Raw genomic sequence first — 15652 nt, 5'->3', positions numbered from 1 at the left:
CAGTGTGGTCTTTATCCTTAAGAACGTCAATGAGAATATAATTCAGAGAAAGGCATCTTCCAGTTTTTTTTCATGAATGTGTACCATCAAGTGTTTTCTGTGATCCAAGTTGCCAACATCTAGCAATGTAACTTAATGGTAGTTCTGCTCTCAGATCAATGCGTCTACGAGTCTGTTGGTTTCAGTGGATGGAACATCCATCTGCCCCTAGTCTTTTGCAATGTCAGGGCAAAACTGTCCCCAATCCCATCTGTGTATTTCCTACACTGGTTAAAAGGTTTCTAGGTAATCTATTGGTTCTTATTTATGGTTAGAAGCCCAGGTACTCAGCCAGAACCTTGGTGAGGTTCTCCACTGTGGGCTGGTGTATGTTCTCCCCAGTGTCATCCAGTGTGTACCAGAACAGGGGGAAGGGGGTGGCAATGACGTGAAGCACATGAACACCTGAGTTGGTGTGAAAGAAAAAAATAAATGCAGGATTGAAAGTATTTCATAAGACAAAATTCCATCAGCTGGGGCGACGCAGTCTTAGTGTGTCTGTCTGTATATGAGCACACCCTCTCACCTTAATGCAGGAAGGGGATGTAATTGATTGTCACCACAGCCTGCAGTAGGTTGGTGTGTGTGGAGCCTAGTGGGTGGGGTGTGTGTGCCATGCCCTCTGCCAGGTGCCTCGATCCGTAGAGAGTGGCTGTCCACTCCTCAAATGACTCCTCTCCGTCAAAAAACACTAGTTGGAGGGTTACAGCAGATGCCTGCAGAGAGAGAGGGAGGGGGAGGTGGTCGTGTTTAATAGCAGAAGATGGGAAAGAGAGAGGGGTGAATTCTCTGCTCTGTGCCAACTGGTAACCAAGTCAAGGCTAAGGCAACATTTCATCACATCTCATTTCCCAGCAACAACGTCACTCTTGCAGTTGATTGGTCTTTTTGTGTGAGGCTGCAATGATGTCGCAGTTTGGCTGTGTGACTACCAAGATCTGTCTCAGGTGGGGGCGGGGCATTGCACTGCTAAACAGAGGATTCTGCGGCTAAAAACAGGGCTGCTCTCTGCAAGGCTACAGTCAGCACCTTATACTCTACACTGCAGAGAGAGAGGGGACAGAGAGCAGGGAGAGAAACCCAGCTACTCAGCATCTCTGTTCTTTCCATTGCAGTCTTTATTCTGTGTTTCTGAGTAAACTGCCTGAAATCAGACACTGATGTAAGGTTATGACCACAATGTTAGGGCTCGTTGTGTTAGTGAATTTTGTTTGCTGCCAACTTGGGATGGGTGTGCTTTGAACATTTGACCGTTTCTCATAAAAATCTCCTTTACTGACTAAACTGATAGATAAATAGATATCAAATGCGGTCCCTGGAAATAAATTGATGGACATAACAGGACACCTGCTGATTGAGAGCAGGGACACAGGGGTCCAGGGGCAGGACTTTGGAGTCATAGTGGCAGGTCAGTAGCAGCCTGCGAGGGGCCCCGGGGTCAAGGGTCGCGATGATGTTGGAGAAGGTGACCTGTCCCCGAGGCGTTGGCGACAGGAAAGAGTCGAGTTCTACTGTCCAGTTTTATTGGGAGTTGAACATTTATCGATATCATGACTGTCGATGGTTAACCTACTCTTCCTTATCTAAAATATTTTGTTCTCAAATATATTGAAATACATTTATGCAGTAACTGCCATGGTTTGTAATTTCTGTAGCCTCTCACTCAACTGAAAACATCTAATCCACTGATAACCCAACTTGCTTTTTTGGATCCAGGTTTTCGTTGAGGCAAGGGTTTATTTTAAAGGCGCTGTCCCTGCCTGACAGATCTTACAAAGCCGTGATACGTTAAATACCTATCAGCTAACTACTGAACAAAAATATAAACGCAACATGTAAAGTGTTGACCCCATGTTTCATATGCTGAAATAAAATATCCCAGACATTTTCCATAACCACAAAAAAGCTTATTTCTCTCAAATGTTCAGATTTGTTTACGTCCCTGTTAGTAAGCATTTCTCCTTCGCGAACATAATCCATCAGCCTGACAGGTGTGGCATATCAAGAAGCTGATTAAAACAACTAGATCAATACACAGGTGCACCTTGTGCTGGGGACAATAAAAGGCCACTCTAAAATGTGCAGTTTTGTCATACAGTACAACGCCACAGATGTCTCAAGTTTTGGGCGACCGTGCAATTGGCATGTTGACTGCAGGAATGCCCACCAGAGCGGTTGCCAGATAATTTAATGTTCATTTCTATACCATAAGCCGCCTCCCTCGTAGTTGTAGAATTTGGTAGTGTGTCCAACCGGGCTCACAACCGCAGACTACACGTATGGTGTCGTGTGGGCAAGCGGTTTGCTGTCAAAGTTGTGAACACAGTGCCTTGCAGTGATGTTATGGTATGGGCAGGCATTAGCTATGGACAATGAACACAACTGCATTTTATTGATGGCAATTTGAATGCAGAGATACCGTGACGAGATCCCGAGGCCCATTGTCTTGCCATTCCATAATGCACAGCCCCATGCTGCAAGGATCTGTAGACAATTCCTGGAAGCTTACAATGTCCCCGTTCTTCCATGGCATGCATACTCAGACATGTATCCCATTGAGCATGTTTGGGATGCTCTGGATTGACGTATGACAGCGTGTTACTATTCCCGGCCACATCCAGCAACCGAAGAGGAGTGGGACAACATTACACAGGCCACAATAAACAGCCTGATCAACTCTATGTAAAGGAGATGTGTTGAGGCAAGTGGTGGTCACACCAGAAACTAACTGGTTATCTGATCCACGCCCCCTACCTTAAGGTATCTGTGACCAACAGATGCATTTGTGTATTCTCAGTCATGTGAAATCCATAGATTAGGGCCTAATTGAATCTATTTCAATTGACTGATTTCCTTATACGAACTGTAACTCAGTAAAAATCGTTGAAGTTGTTGCATGTGGCGCTTATTTTTGTTCAGTGTACACGTTATAGCAATCTGTCAGCCGATGACGTAGCACGCACCACATTGTTGTCCCTTCTATCCACTCGCATTCCTGTTCCATTTAGTTCCATTCAGTGTTTCATTTGAGGATTCAGTCGATACATTGTATGCCCCAGGTCACACGCCAATAACTCTAGCAGACCCACAACCTGTTAATGTGATCAAATAAGTTAAATACCATTGCCAGGAAAGATAAAAAATGATTCCATCATTGTGAAATTTTTTTTTTTTAATATATGTTCTTATAAAACAATGAAAACAATTTACACTTTTAAATGTACAGTCATTGATACAACATCCCCCAGAAAAACAACGTTCAACCGTAAGTTTTCGTCGATGCATAAAGATCCCCCATTGCCTCATGCAGAACGCACCAACACAGAAAAACAATTGAAATCAGCCTTGAACAAAGATTTAAAAGTCAAACAGCAATACATAGAAATAAAAAACACGGTGCCCTCTTCATTTCACTATTTTGTCTTTTTCAGGTTGCAAAAGTGGCCAAAAATAAATTATACAAATATTAAAACATAAAAAATAAAAAAAATCATATAATTGATCAATTTACCAAGTTTCGGTATTACCATTTCTGATTTGTGCACGTGCAACATCGATGCACCGAGCTCTGTTCAACATGTATAACTGCAGTTTGCTTAAAATCAAATATATCAAAACTAAATCCTCAAAAACACCCGTACCCCTCCACACACACACACAAATAAACAAAATAAAGATTAAGACATTGAAGATAACAACATCACAGCACATTTGCTGAGCTTCAGTGATAACATGAGTGTGTAGGGTTGTTTCAGTTGCTCTTGGTTTCGCCCAAGACGAGATGATTTAACTGGCTGGAGGAGGATGGGCAGCTTACAGGACACAGGGAGGCAGACTACAACAGCGTCTGTGGATGGGGCAGTGATGAGCAATTACCAGAGATGGTGAGATGAAGAGAAACGGGGACAGAGATGTCTGTATACATGTTGCTCTTATCTAAACGTAATGTCTCTCAACAATGTACAGATGTATTTGAAAGAGTGTGTGTGTGTGGGGGGGGGGGGGGGGCAGTGTTGAGTAGTGTGTTTTGTATGTTTGTGTGCCACATGCGTGTGAATGTCCACTGATCCAGCCACAAAAGGTTTGACACCGTCCAGGTACATGCCCACACACAAAACAATACATAGTACAGTTCTTAAAGGGGGTGTCTGAAAGGTCCTGAGAGTAGTGAGGGTAAGAAAGGATTCCAGTTGAGGCAGGGCAGAAGGTTCCTGAAAAGAGGGGGTCTGTGATGAAAGGGTACTTAACTGTGCTCGGGGCTTACGTTTACTGGAACGGAGACCAGACCCTTTTATCATTTTTGTGAATGGATGTGGCCCAAACGAGAATTGGAACCCCCACCCCGTTGGTTTTGCCAGCTCCACGCTCCCCTCCATTTATCCCACATTCATAACAAACAACGGACACAAAGACACAAAGCTGTAAGAAAAATACTTTCTGTAAAGAATATAACCAAGCTAGTGAGAATATAGTGTATTTGCGTTGATTTATTTGACTGTATTCCTGTCAGATGGACATTTTTACAAAATGGCCACAAGTTTCACACGGACCCACCACCCCAAGCTAAGTTACTTCCGTTTTACGTCATTTAGCAAGGTCTCACAGTTGTGTATAAATTGTTGAGTTTGATTCTGCAGACACTAGGACTGTCTGTTAGCTAAATTAATGTATAATACCCCTTCATTCTAGCACACACACACACACGCGCACACACACACACACACACACACACACACACACACACACACACACACACACACACGGCTACAGTGTTTAATAAGAGATCATATCTACGAGTCTTTTCTAAATGCACACAGGTGTGTACCCGCAGCTGGTACCCAAAACAAAAACCACGAAATATGCAAATTCTACAAATTGTAAAACATACTGCTTGGATATTTGTAAATACCTTTCAAATGGATTGTTAACCAAAAATGGACATTGAGATACTATCGTTGAGTTTATGACACTATATTCTGTTTCATAAACTGAACGAGAAGGCTCGTCTCATATCACTGGCGTACCTTGTCATATTATAGCTTGCTCGTAACTGAAATGCCCTGTGTCAGCCTATCACACACTCAACGAAGGGTAAAAAATAACATCGCCAGAGCTCTCCATTTTGTGCGATTAATGCATTGTGGGAGTATTTGCTGTACCCTACACACCTTCACGAGTTACACACCTCATTAAGTCAGTTATATCAGTACAATAGACATGTGTTCAAGCTATATGTTGAATCACACAGGCAAAAGTACAGTACCATTTCTTTTATAACACACGTCTCCCAGAGCATTCTGGGAGTTGGAGTCCTTTTTTTTGGCTGATTCGCTTCAGGAACAGTATTAGGCCTCGCCGTGCGATCTTTGTGTTCTACAGTTCAATAAAAGCTCTCCTCTTTATTGGCTCTGCTCTGACGCAGGAGTGTATAAGACCTCAGTTACAAAAAATAAAAACCTACAAGCAGGGACAGAGAAGGATTTCCTCTGGGTGCACAGCCTGAGGGAGACGGCTTGTGCGGTGTTGGGAGTTTAAAAAAAATAGGCGTGTCTACTTGCAGGCTCTTCTGTCTAGGCAATTCGGTTTCAGATGAGCCAACGGGGATCCATTGGTTCTCTGTAGCCCCTGTGTCCGTCCAGCCCAGAGCGAGGCAGGGATTCTGGGGTAGGAGGGTGGCGGCGTAACGGCAGGTCCCTCTCCCCAAAAGCAGGTCAGAGTGGTGGAGGGGTAAGTGCTCCTCTTCTCCCCTACCACCCCACCCCCCCGGAGGGAGATAGTGTGGTTGGAATGTGACAGAAGCAGCAGGTGGAGGACAGAACGTAAGAATGTGGGGGGGTGGGGGGGGGGTTCTTTCCCCCTCTTATGCTTAAAAGTTACACATTTTCTTGTACATAATGTTACACCTTAACTTACTCGCATTCGTTTTTTTTCCTACTGCCCATGTCTTCCACATACCTAACCAGACTCACTGACAAATCTATTCCCCACTCAATTCCCCACGCATGAAACTCACTGTGGCCGAGTTTCCAATAAATCAGGGTAATCCTAACCCCCCCCGGCTTAGGTCACACGTCCTCTTTGCGAATGCTTTTGCACGCCCTCTCCGAGGTCACTTCCTGTGTGAGCTCACTTCCTCTGCGGGGTGTCGGTGAAGAGCATGCTGAACTTGCGAAGCTGCTCGCTGGCCGAGTGGCTCTCTTCCTGGAGCCGCTGGTTATTCTGCCGCAGGTTAGCCATCTCAGCCAACAGGTGCACTTTGTCCTTCTTCTCCTGAGGGACATAGAGGGAGGGGAAGGTGGGGGAGAGAGAGAGAGAAAGGGACGGAAGAGTTTATTTATTATCAGTTTCCGTTCTTACCTGCGTCAGAGGTACAGCCATATAAATTAGCATTGAGACTAAATGTCCTTCTGGTGTAAACGGTACCTTCTCCAGGTCAGTGTTGAGCTGCTTCAGCATCACCTCTAGGCTGTACAGTCGCCCCGAGAGGGCGTTGGGTACCTCATCCCTGAAAACACACAAAGACATTTAACTCAACACTGTCACCTGGGTTTAGGTAGCAGGTAGGGCAGACAGGTTTCACAAAGTGTGTGTTCAACAGAACAACAGAGTTCATCAGGACCGTACGACGCAGTAGGTTAGTTCGGGAAACAAGAGACCGTTTCAGTGATAGGTTGTAGTTATGCCCTGGGACAGCACAAGCTGACTGGCCGGACTGCTGTAACTCAAACACTCCACTGTTTGTTCACGACAGAAGGTGTTCAGAGATCCCTTGGTAACTAACTGGTTAGATCCATGTGTAACTACCACAGCTAACTACGGGATGGTGGTTCCCTACATGTGAGGTTGACCTGACCAAAGGGAAATGGGGAAATACAAGAGTAGGCCGTGCTTTTATACACACACATTTCGGGTTTAGGATTTGGAGTCTCAGGGTCAAACAGACGAAACGTTCCTAATCGGCTGTGACTGCCGTGAACTTAAGATGGTGCGTCCGTGGCAGTGTCTATGGATCGTGATTGTTTGAGATTGTGCGTGAATCTTGGGTGTGCGAGTTGGTGTCGTGTGTGTGAATATTTGTGGATTCATGCGAAGTGTGTGTGTGTGTGTGTGTCTCAGAGACTTACCCGCCGAAGGTGGGGGTAGTGCGTGGAGTCTGAGGTGTTTGGAATTGGATTGGACTCTTGATCGGCCGCATGTCTGGAACCCCAACTTGAGGCTCACTGAGCGAGAAGAGCGACACTGCCCTTTGCACTGAAAACACACAGAGACACACTGTTACAATGCTGCATTTCCCCATTCACAATCAGCTACCACTCTACAAATGCTGATTTTTTTCCTCTATCTATCTTCACAAGGTCTCCAGGGACATTTCACACAATCAAGCCCAGCCAGGAGCAGCTTAGCTGGGCTAGGGCAGTAATTGAGGTCCATGATCATGTGTCAATAGGGGCCGTATGTGTTTGTGCCTGCTGGAGCTGCTGTGAGAAGCTTTGTGGTGACAGGAGACCAGAGGGAGCCAGGTGTCAGGAACTGAGGTGAGGTGAGACTCTCTCTCTCTCCCTCTCCCCCTCTCCCTCTCTGCATGTATACACAAACAAAATGTCTGTCGCAAATATCTGAACACACACAGAATACTCACACTCACCCTCGTAGGCCTTGGCAGCGTTGACCAGACTGGCCCACTCCAGGCCACAGGCAGTGTCAGGCAGGGGCATGAGCCCCGGGTCCAGCCTCCTCAGGGGGGGAACCTTATCCCTCACCTCTGTCAGAGATAGCTCCGACGCAGACAGAGGGACTGGCCAGGCAGGAGGGGGGGCAAGTTAAGTAGTCTTAGCATTCATGATGATGTCACGTGATAAACTTTGCTTCTTGATAAACCATCATTATGTACGGATACAATGAAGTGAGAAGGTAACGACATCAAGCTGTGGCCCCACTCACCCTTCTTGTTGGGCATGTGGTTGGCAGAGTGTGCATGGCGCCTGGTGGGTAGGGTGCAGGTGAACAGCAGGTCGCTGGGAGTGCCCTGGTCAAACAGGGGGGCAGAGTTGGCATAGCTGGCATCCCTGCGCCCGCTGCACAGAGACTCGTCGGAGAACGTGCGCTGAAGAGTGTGTCGAGGAGACTGAAAAGAGAAGGGAGGGAGGTTAGTCGTGGGGCAGTATGTTTGTGGGTGAGCAAGTTTGGGGTGTGTATGTGTAAAATAGTGTGTTGTGTATGTGTGTGGGTGTATATGTGTATGGACAGTACCGGTCAAAAGTTTGGACACACCTATTCATTCAAGGGTTTTTCTTTATTTTACTATTTTCTAAATTTATTCTACACACTGAAACACATCAAAACTATTAAATAACACATATGGAATCATGTAGTAACCAAAAAAGTGTTAAACAAATCAAAACATATGTAATATTTGAGGTTCTTCAAAGTAGCCCCCCTTTGCCTTGACAGCTTTGCACACTCTTGGCATTCTCTCAACCAGCTTCACCTGGAATGCATTTCAATTAACAGGTGTGCCTTGTTAAAAGTTAATTTGTGGAATTTCTTTCCTTCTTAATGTGTTTGAGCCAATCAGACAAGGTACGGGTGGTATACAGAATGTAGCCCTATTTGGTAAAATACCAAGTCCATATTATGGCAAGAACAGCTCAAATAAGCAAAAACAAACGACAGTCCATCATTACTTTAAGACATGAAGAAGGTCAGTCAATCCGGGAAAATTTCAAGAACTTCAGAAGTTTCTTCAAGTGCAGTCGTAAAAACCATCAAGCGCTATGATGAAAGTGGCTCTCATGAGACCGCCACAGGAATGGAAGACCCAGAGCTACCTCTGCTGCAGGGGATAAGTTCATTAGAGTTATCAGCCTCAGAAATTGCAGCCCAAATAAATGCTTCACAGAGTTCAAGTAACAGACACATCTCAACATCAACTGTTCAGAGGAGACTGTGTGAATCAGGCCTTCATGGTAGAATTGCTGCAAAGAAACCACAACTAAAGGACACCAACAAGAAGAAGAGACTTGCTTGGGACAAGAGACAGAGCAAAGGACATTAGATCGGTGGAAATCCATCCTTTGGTCTGATGAGTCCAAATTTGAGATTTTTGGTTCCAACAGCCGTGTCTTTGTGAGACGCAAAGTAGTTGAACGGATGATCTCCGCATGTGTGGTTCCCACCGTGAAGCATGGAGGAGGAGGTGTGATGGTGCTTTGCTGGTGACTGTCAGTGATTTATTTAGAATACAAGGCACACTTAACCATCATGGCTACCACAGCATTCTGCAGCGATACACCATCACATCTGGTTTGCGCTTACTGTGACTATCATTTGTTTTTCAACAGGACAATGACCCAACACACCTCCAGGCTGTGTAAGGGCTATTTGACCAAGAAGGAGAGTGACGGAGTGCTGCATCAGATGACCTGGTCACCACAAACACTCGACATCAACCCAATTGAGATGGTTTGGGATGAGTTGGACCGCAGAGTGAAGGAAAAGCAGCCAACAAGTGCTCAGCATACGTGGGAACTCCATTAAGACGGTTGGAAAAACATTCCTCATGAAGCTGGTTGAGAGAATGCCAAGAGTGTGCAAATCTGTCATCAAGGCAAAGGGTAGCTACTTTGAAGAATATAAAATATAAAATGTTGGTTACTACATGATTCCATATGTGTTATTTCATAGTTTTGATGTCTTCACTATTATACAACAATGTAGAAAATAGTAAAAATAAAGAAAAACCCTTGAAAAAGTAGGTGTGTCCAAACTTTTGACTGGTTCTGTATGTACTGGGTTTGTGTGTACTGTGTGTGTCCCTCACCGTGTCTCTTTGTGGCATCTCTCCAGGGTTGTCCATGATGATGAGTTTCTTCAGGTCGTCCTCGACGGTGCTCTTGTGGGATCTCCGTGGAGACCGCAGGTCCCTTAGCGATGCTCGAAGACGGGGCTGTCCGAACACGTTCTTAGAATTCACGTCCACCTGTCTGAACACACACACACAGCAGGAATATAATGTAGGTTAAATACAGTAACACAACTTGTCCCATTGAGCATGGCTTAACATAGTGGCGTGATGCTTGGCTTTTGTGTTGGTAGACCAGTGCATCTCAATGCACACACACACACACACACACACACACACACACACACACACACACACACACACACACACACACACACAGAGAGAGAGAGAGAGAGAGAGTTTGGGGTCACTTGGAAATGTCCTTGTTTTTGAAAGAAAAGTAAAAAAAATTGTCCATTAAAATAACATCAAATTGATCAGAAATACAGTGTAGACATTGTTAATGTTGTAAATGACCATTGTAGCAGGAAACGGTTGATTTTTTTATGGAATATCTACATAGGCCTACAGAGGCCCATTATCAGCAACCATCACTCCTGTGTTCCAATGACACGTTGTGTTAGCTAATCCAAGTTTATCACTTTAAAAGGCTAATTGATCATTAGAAAACCCTTTTGCAATTATGTTAGCGTAGTTGAGTATCTGGAGCATCAGCATTTGTGGGTTCGATTACAGGCTCAAAATGGCCAGAAACAAAGCGCTTCTGAATCTCGTCAGTCTATTCTTGTTCTGACAAATTAAGGCTATTCCATGCTCTTGCCTAGAAGGCCAGCATCCCGGAGCCACCTCTTCACTGTTGACATTGAGACTGGTGTTTTGCGGGTACTATTTAATGAAGCTGCCAGTTGAGGACTTGTGAGGCGTCTCTTTCTCAAACTAGACACTCTACTGTACTTGTCCTCTTGCTCAGTTGTGCACCGGGGACTCCCACTCCTCCTTCTATTCTGGTTAGAGTCAGTTTGCGCGGTTCTGTGAAGGGAGTAGTGCACAGCATTGTATGAGATCTTCAGTTTATTGGAAATTTCTCGCATGGAATAGCTGTCATTTCTCAGAACAAGAATAGACTGACTAGGTTCAGCAGAAAGTTATTTGTTTCTGGCCATTTTGACCCTTAAATCGAACCCACAAATGCTGATGCTGCAGATACACAACTAGTCTAAAGAAGGGCAGTTGTATTGCTTCTTTAATCAGTACAACAGTTTTCAGCTGTGCTATCATAATTGCAAAAGGGTTTTCTAATGATCAATTAGCCTTTTAAAATGATAAACTTGGATTAGCTAACACAACGTGCCATTGGAACACAGGAGTGATGGTTGCTGATAATTGGCCTCCGTACCTCTATGTAGATATTCCTTTTATTTTTAAATCAGCTGTTTCCAGCTACAATAGTCATTTACAACATTAACAATGTCTACACTGTATTTCTGATCAATTTGATGTTATTTTAATGGACAAAAACAACCCTAAACTTTTGAATGGTAGTGTATTCACTCACTCACTCACTCACTCACTCACTCACTCACTCACTCACTCACTCACTCACTCACTCACTCACTCACTCACTTCTTGCTGCTGTTACTGTCAGAGCTGTAGGTAGTGGGTGTGTTTGAACGGGAGGGGGCGTTGTCGTCTGGTTGCCAGGCGCCCAGTCTGCTCTTGCTGTATAAGGACTTGGGGGCGGAGCTGGACAGAGGGGTGGAGCTGAGTAGAGCAGAGTTAGGCGTGACTGTGGCGGCTCGGACCGGCCGTGATTTCTCTGCTGCAGGGGTCTTGTAACCCTGGGGTGTATAGCAGGCCCTGTGACGACACACAGACACATGGCATTAATGTACAGAGAAACACATGCTCAAATCCATAAACCGATCTATCTAGCCGTCTACATGCATAACAAAGTCAATATAAATGATGCACAGGTTTAGAGATATGCTTGAGTTGATGGATTCATTCAGGGTGGGCTACATAACTAACACAACAAACCACACATCATGCAGAACAGCTGCAGGTGGAATTCACCTCTCAAATCTCCTTTTTCTCCTGACCCATTTCCACCAAAAGCAACATTAACCAACATACCAACCAACCAGCAGCAACATCTGTGAATATCCCTGACCCTGATGGCTTTCTCTGGACATGCAAACCATCCACCCAATCACTCAAGCAACCACTCATCTACAAAATGTCCATCCAACCCACCGTCACTCAACACCTCCACCCATCCATCTTAACACTCACACGTCTCTATCCCCATTTCCTAAGCTCCTGTACCACAGTACCACATACCTGTACGTTATTTGTTGTGTCCCACTGTGTGATGGGTGTCTCTGTGTGTCAGAGTGCCAGTGTGCTGTCCTGTTCCCCTGAAGTGACTGGATATAAACTGGGGGACTGGAGTGATGGAACTGGGGGTCTAAACCCCCAATCCTTTAATCCCCCTCTAAGAGTAGCTGAACTCTAAATATGTTGGCCTATGTGTATGTAGGGCAAGGGTGGCACATCTGGCCCATACATGACCCCCATAAGGATTACACACTGATGTGTTTCGGTACGTTCAGTATGAGGGGTGGGATGCCTGTGTGGACAAAACATACCATTCTTTGTCCTACCCACTTCCACTCTCTTACCACTACTAAAAGCTAAACTGCGTTGGAGTGTATAAGCAGTGTGTCTCTCTTGTACCTGGGTTTAAATGAGTCTGGCTTCTCCACGTTGGATCCAGGAGGAGGGAAGGTACGTGTGCGGTATCCTTTGTTCTGATTGGCAGGTAATACAGGTGACGACTCTAGTCTCCGCCCCTCGACTCCGTTGCCCCTCACCCCAGAGACGTCCTGCAGCCCGCTATTATAGGTTGCTGAACAGTGCAGGGGCTTCTGTGATTGGCTGGACTGGTTTCCGTGGCGACCGCCAGGCTTGGTGTTGTAGAGGGTGGGGGCATCGATGCCGCTGTCACTGGAGCCGCCCTTACTGAGGGGGTCGGGGTCAGGTTCAGCCAGGTCGCCTAGGCAACCCCCGGATACCCCCGGGCCTCCTCTTTCCCCCCCGGCCCCCTCGAACCAGCGCTCGTCACTGTGGCTGCTGGACGCGTTACTGGAGAGAGTGTTACTGCTGGAGTGGCTGGAGTACTGGGTCTCACCCTACAGAGAGGGGGATGAGGTGAGAGAGAAAGAGACGGTAGATACACAGAAAAGCAACTGGCATAAAATCTCTCTCTCTAAAAAAAAAAAAAAGAGGACAGTTATATCTGACCTTTGAGTGTCTGTTGGGGGAGTCTTTCCCTGGGACATCCTGTCGGGTGGGTCTCCTCTGCCCTCCTCCTCCTGGCCCCCGAGACGATGACGCTGGGACATGCCATAGGGGCTCTGGGCAGAGAACACACACACCATTACGCATCACAGGTTTAATGTAGTGACAGGTGTGGTATGTAGGCCAGCGTTATGTTTTACGTGTTCATTGTGTGTGTGTGTGTGTGTGTGTGTGTGTGTGTGTGTGTGTGTGTGTGTGTGTGTGGTCACTGTATTGGGGTAGTCAGTATTTAAGACTCTTTTCTGATGTCTAACTCAGTTCGATTGGGACCCTCTCCGATTGACTCTCTTTAATCCTGACTCTCTATTTCTGTGTGTGTGTATGGATATGTACAGTTGAAGTTGGGGGTTTACATATACATTTAAACTCAGTTTTTCCACAATTCCTGACATTTAATCCTAGTAAAAATTCCCTGTCTTAGGTCAGTTAGGATCACCACTTTATTTTAAGAATGTGAAATGTCAGAATAACAGTGGAGAGAATGATTTATTTCAGCTTTTATTTCTTTCATCACATTCCCAGTGGGTCAGAAGTTTACATACACTCAATTAGTATTTGGTAGCCTTGCCTTGAAATTGTTTAACTTGGGTCAAACGCTTCGGGTAACCTTCCCACAATAAGTTGGGTGAATTTTGGCCCATTCCTCCTGACAGAGCTGGTATAACAGAGTCAGGTTTGTTGGACTCATTGCTCGCACACACTTTTTCAGTTTTTCCCACACATTTTCTATAGGATTGAGGTCAGGGCTTTGTGATGGCCGCTCCCAATACCTTGACTTTGTTGTCCGTAAGTCATTTTGCCACAACTTTGGAAGTATGCTTGGGGTCATTGTCCATTTGGAAGACCCATTTGCGACCAAGCTTTAACTTCCTGACTGATGTCTTGACATATTGCTTCAATATATCCACATCATTTTCCTCCCTCATGATGCCGTCTATTTTGTGAAGTGCACGAGTCCCTCCTGCAGCAAAGCACCCCCACAACATAATGCTGCCACCCCCGTGCTTCACGGTTGGGATGGTGTTCTTCGGCTTGCAAGCCTCCTTTTTATGGCGGTTTTGGAACAGTGGCTTCTTCCTTGCTGAGCGGCCTTTCAGGATATGTCGATATAGGACTTGTTTTGACTTTTGTACCTGTTTCCTCCAGCATCTTCACAAGGTCCTTTGATGTTGTTCTGGGATTGATTTGCACTTTTCGCACCAAAGTACGTTCATCTCTAGGAGACAGAACGCGTCTCGGTATGACGGATGCGTGGTCCCATGGTGTTTATACTTGCGTACTATTGTTTGTACAGATGAACGTGGTACCTTCAGGCGTTTGGAAATTGCTCCTAAGGATGAACCAGACTTGTGGAGGTCTACAATTTTTTTTCTGTGGTTCTTTAGTTTTCCCATGATGTCAAGCAAAGAGACACTGAGTTTGAAGGTAGGCCTCAAAATACATCCACAGGTACACCTCCAATTGACTCAAATGATGTCAATTAGCCTATCAGAAGCTTCTAAAGCCATGACATAATTTTCTGGAATTTTCCAAGCTGTTTAAAGGCACAGTCAACTTAGTGTGTGTAAACCTCTGACCCACTGGAATTCTGTCGATAAACAAATGTTGGAAAAATGACTTGTCATGCACAAAGCAAGCTAGCCACTTAAAGTATTTTTTTATAGATATATGTGTGTGTGCATTCTGTATGTTTGTCTACATATTTGTGTACCTGTCTTGCAGCGCTCCATAGTGCTGTCCTGGCTGGTGAAGCCCGAGGAGGACTCTCCACTAGAGGTGATGTCCAGACTGAGATGAGGTTCGTAGGCCAGCAGGGGGCGCTGGGCTGAACCGTACCTATACAGATATAAGAGGAACAGGGAGGTTACACGCACACACACACACACACACACGACTGGGCGTAATACCGTACTATATACCAGTTTTGATGCATGGACTGGTTTGGGTTTTTACTTTACCTTCTACAACGGTATTTCAATGTTTGGTTTGTTAAATGTAAAACGCCAGTTTCTGTTTTTTTAGTTTATTCCGTTTGCTACTTGAGCCTTCTCTCCCTATCCTCCTGGAAATATTTGTATATGCTAACAAATGCTAACAAAGTACTAGCAAACATAAGCTAAATACAAGGACAGACAACCCAGGTCATGAAGTTGTAGAACTATCTCAAAAGGCTACTCACACTTGATCCAGAAGGGGATGGATTGTCTGTGCTGCAACCAAGAAGCTTGATATTGCAAGCTAGCCCCTTAACTTTGTAGCTAGCAAATTAGCAAACCAAAAGCATAGCTGGAGCCCTGAACTGAAGAAAATGTATTTGGCACATCTTAAATAGTTAATTTATAGTCATAAGATATTTATAGATGGCAAACATTAGTAGTGAATTTCAAGTGGAACTTGATCACCACTCTTGTGCTTCTCAACTGAAGATCGACACGGTGCTCTTCGTAAACA

At 45.2% G+C, this 15652-nt stretch overlaps 1 protein-coding gene across 2 annotated transcripts in view; it reads right to left on the bottom strand.

Moving 5' to 3' along the window:
• Nucleotides 1–3193: 3193 nt before the first annotated feature.
• sipa1l3 (signal-induced proliferation-associated 1 like 3) overlaps nt 3194–15652 on the bottom strand; it is a 95114-nt gene continuing 82655 nt past the window's right edge. Inside the window, exons 14-23 of one of the 2 annotated variants that reach the window (XM_090218107.1) lie at nt 14913–15037; nt 13145–13257; nt 12578–13032; nt 11465–11698; nt 9860–10022; nt 7981–8164; nt 7679–7834; nt 7164–7290; nt 6463–6544; nt 3194–6309 (exon numbers count right to left, since the gene is read on the bottom strand). In XM_090218107.1, the coding sequence (XP_090074233.1) occupies nt 6166–6309; nt 6463–6544; nt 7164–7290; nt 7679–7834; nt 7981–8164; nt 9860–10022; nt 11465–11698; nt 12578–13032; nt 13145–13257; nt 14913–15037 (1783 nt within the window). In that variant the 3' untranslated portion in view covers nt 3194–6165. The remainder of the gene's footprint in view (nt 6310–6462; nt 6545–7163; nt 7291–7678; nt 7835–7980; nt 8165–9859; nt 10023–11464; nt 11699–12577; nt 13033–13144; nt 13258–14912; nt 15038–15652) is intronic. The other variant, XM_090218108.1, reaches the window with a different exon arrangement.

The sequence above is a fragment of the Oncorhynchus mykiss genome, chromosome 24, assembly GCF_057628025.1.
Source record: "Oncorhynchus mykiss isolate SJ-2025 chromosome 24, ASM5762802v1, whole genome shotgun sequence".
Lineage (NCBI taxonomy): Eukaryota > Metazoa > Chordata > Actinopteri > Salmoniformes > Salmonidae > Oncorhynchus > Oncorhynchus mykiss.
The sequence above is the reverse complement of the archived record's forward strand: the minus strand, read 5'-3'. Positions and strand labels throughout refer to the sequence as shown.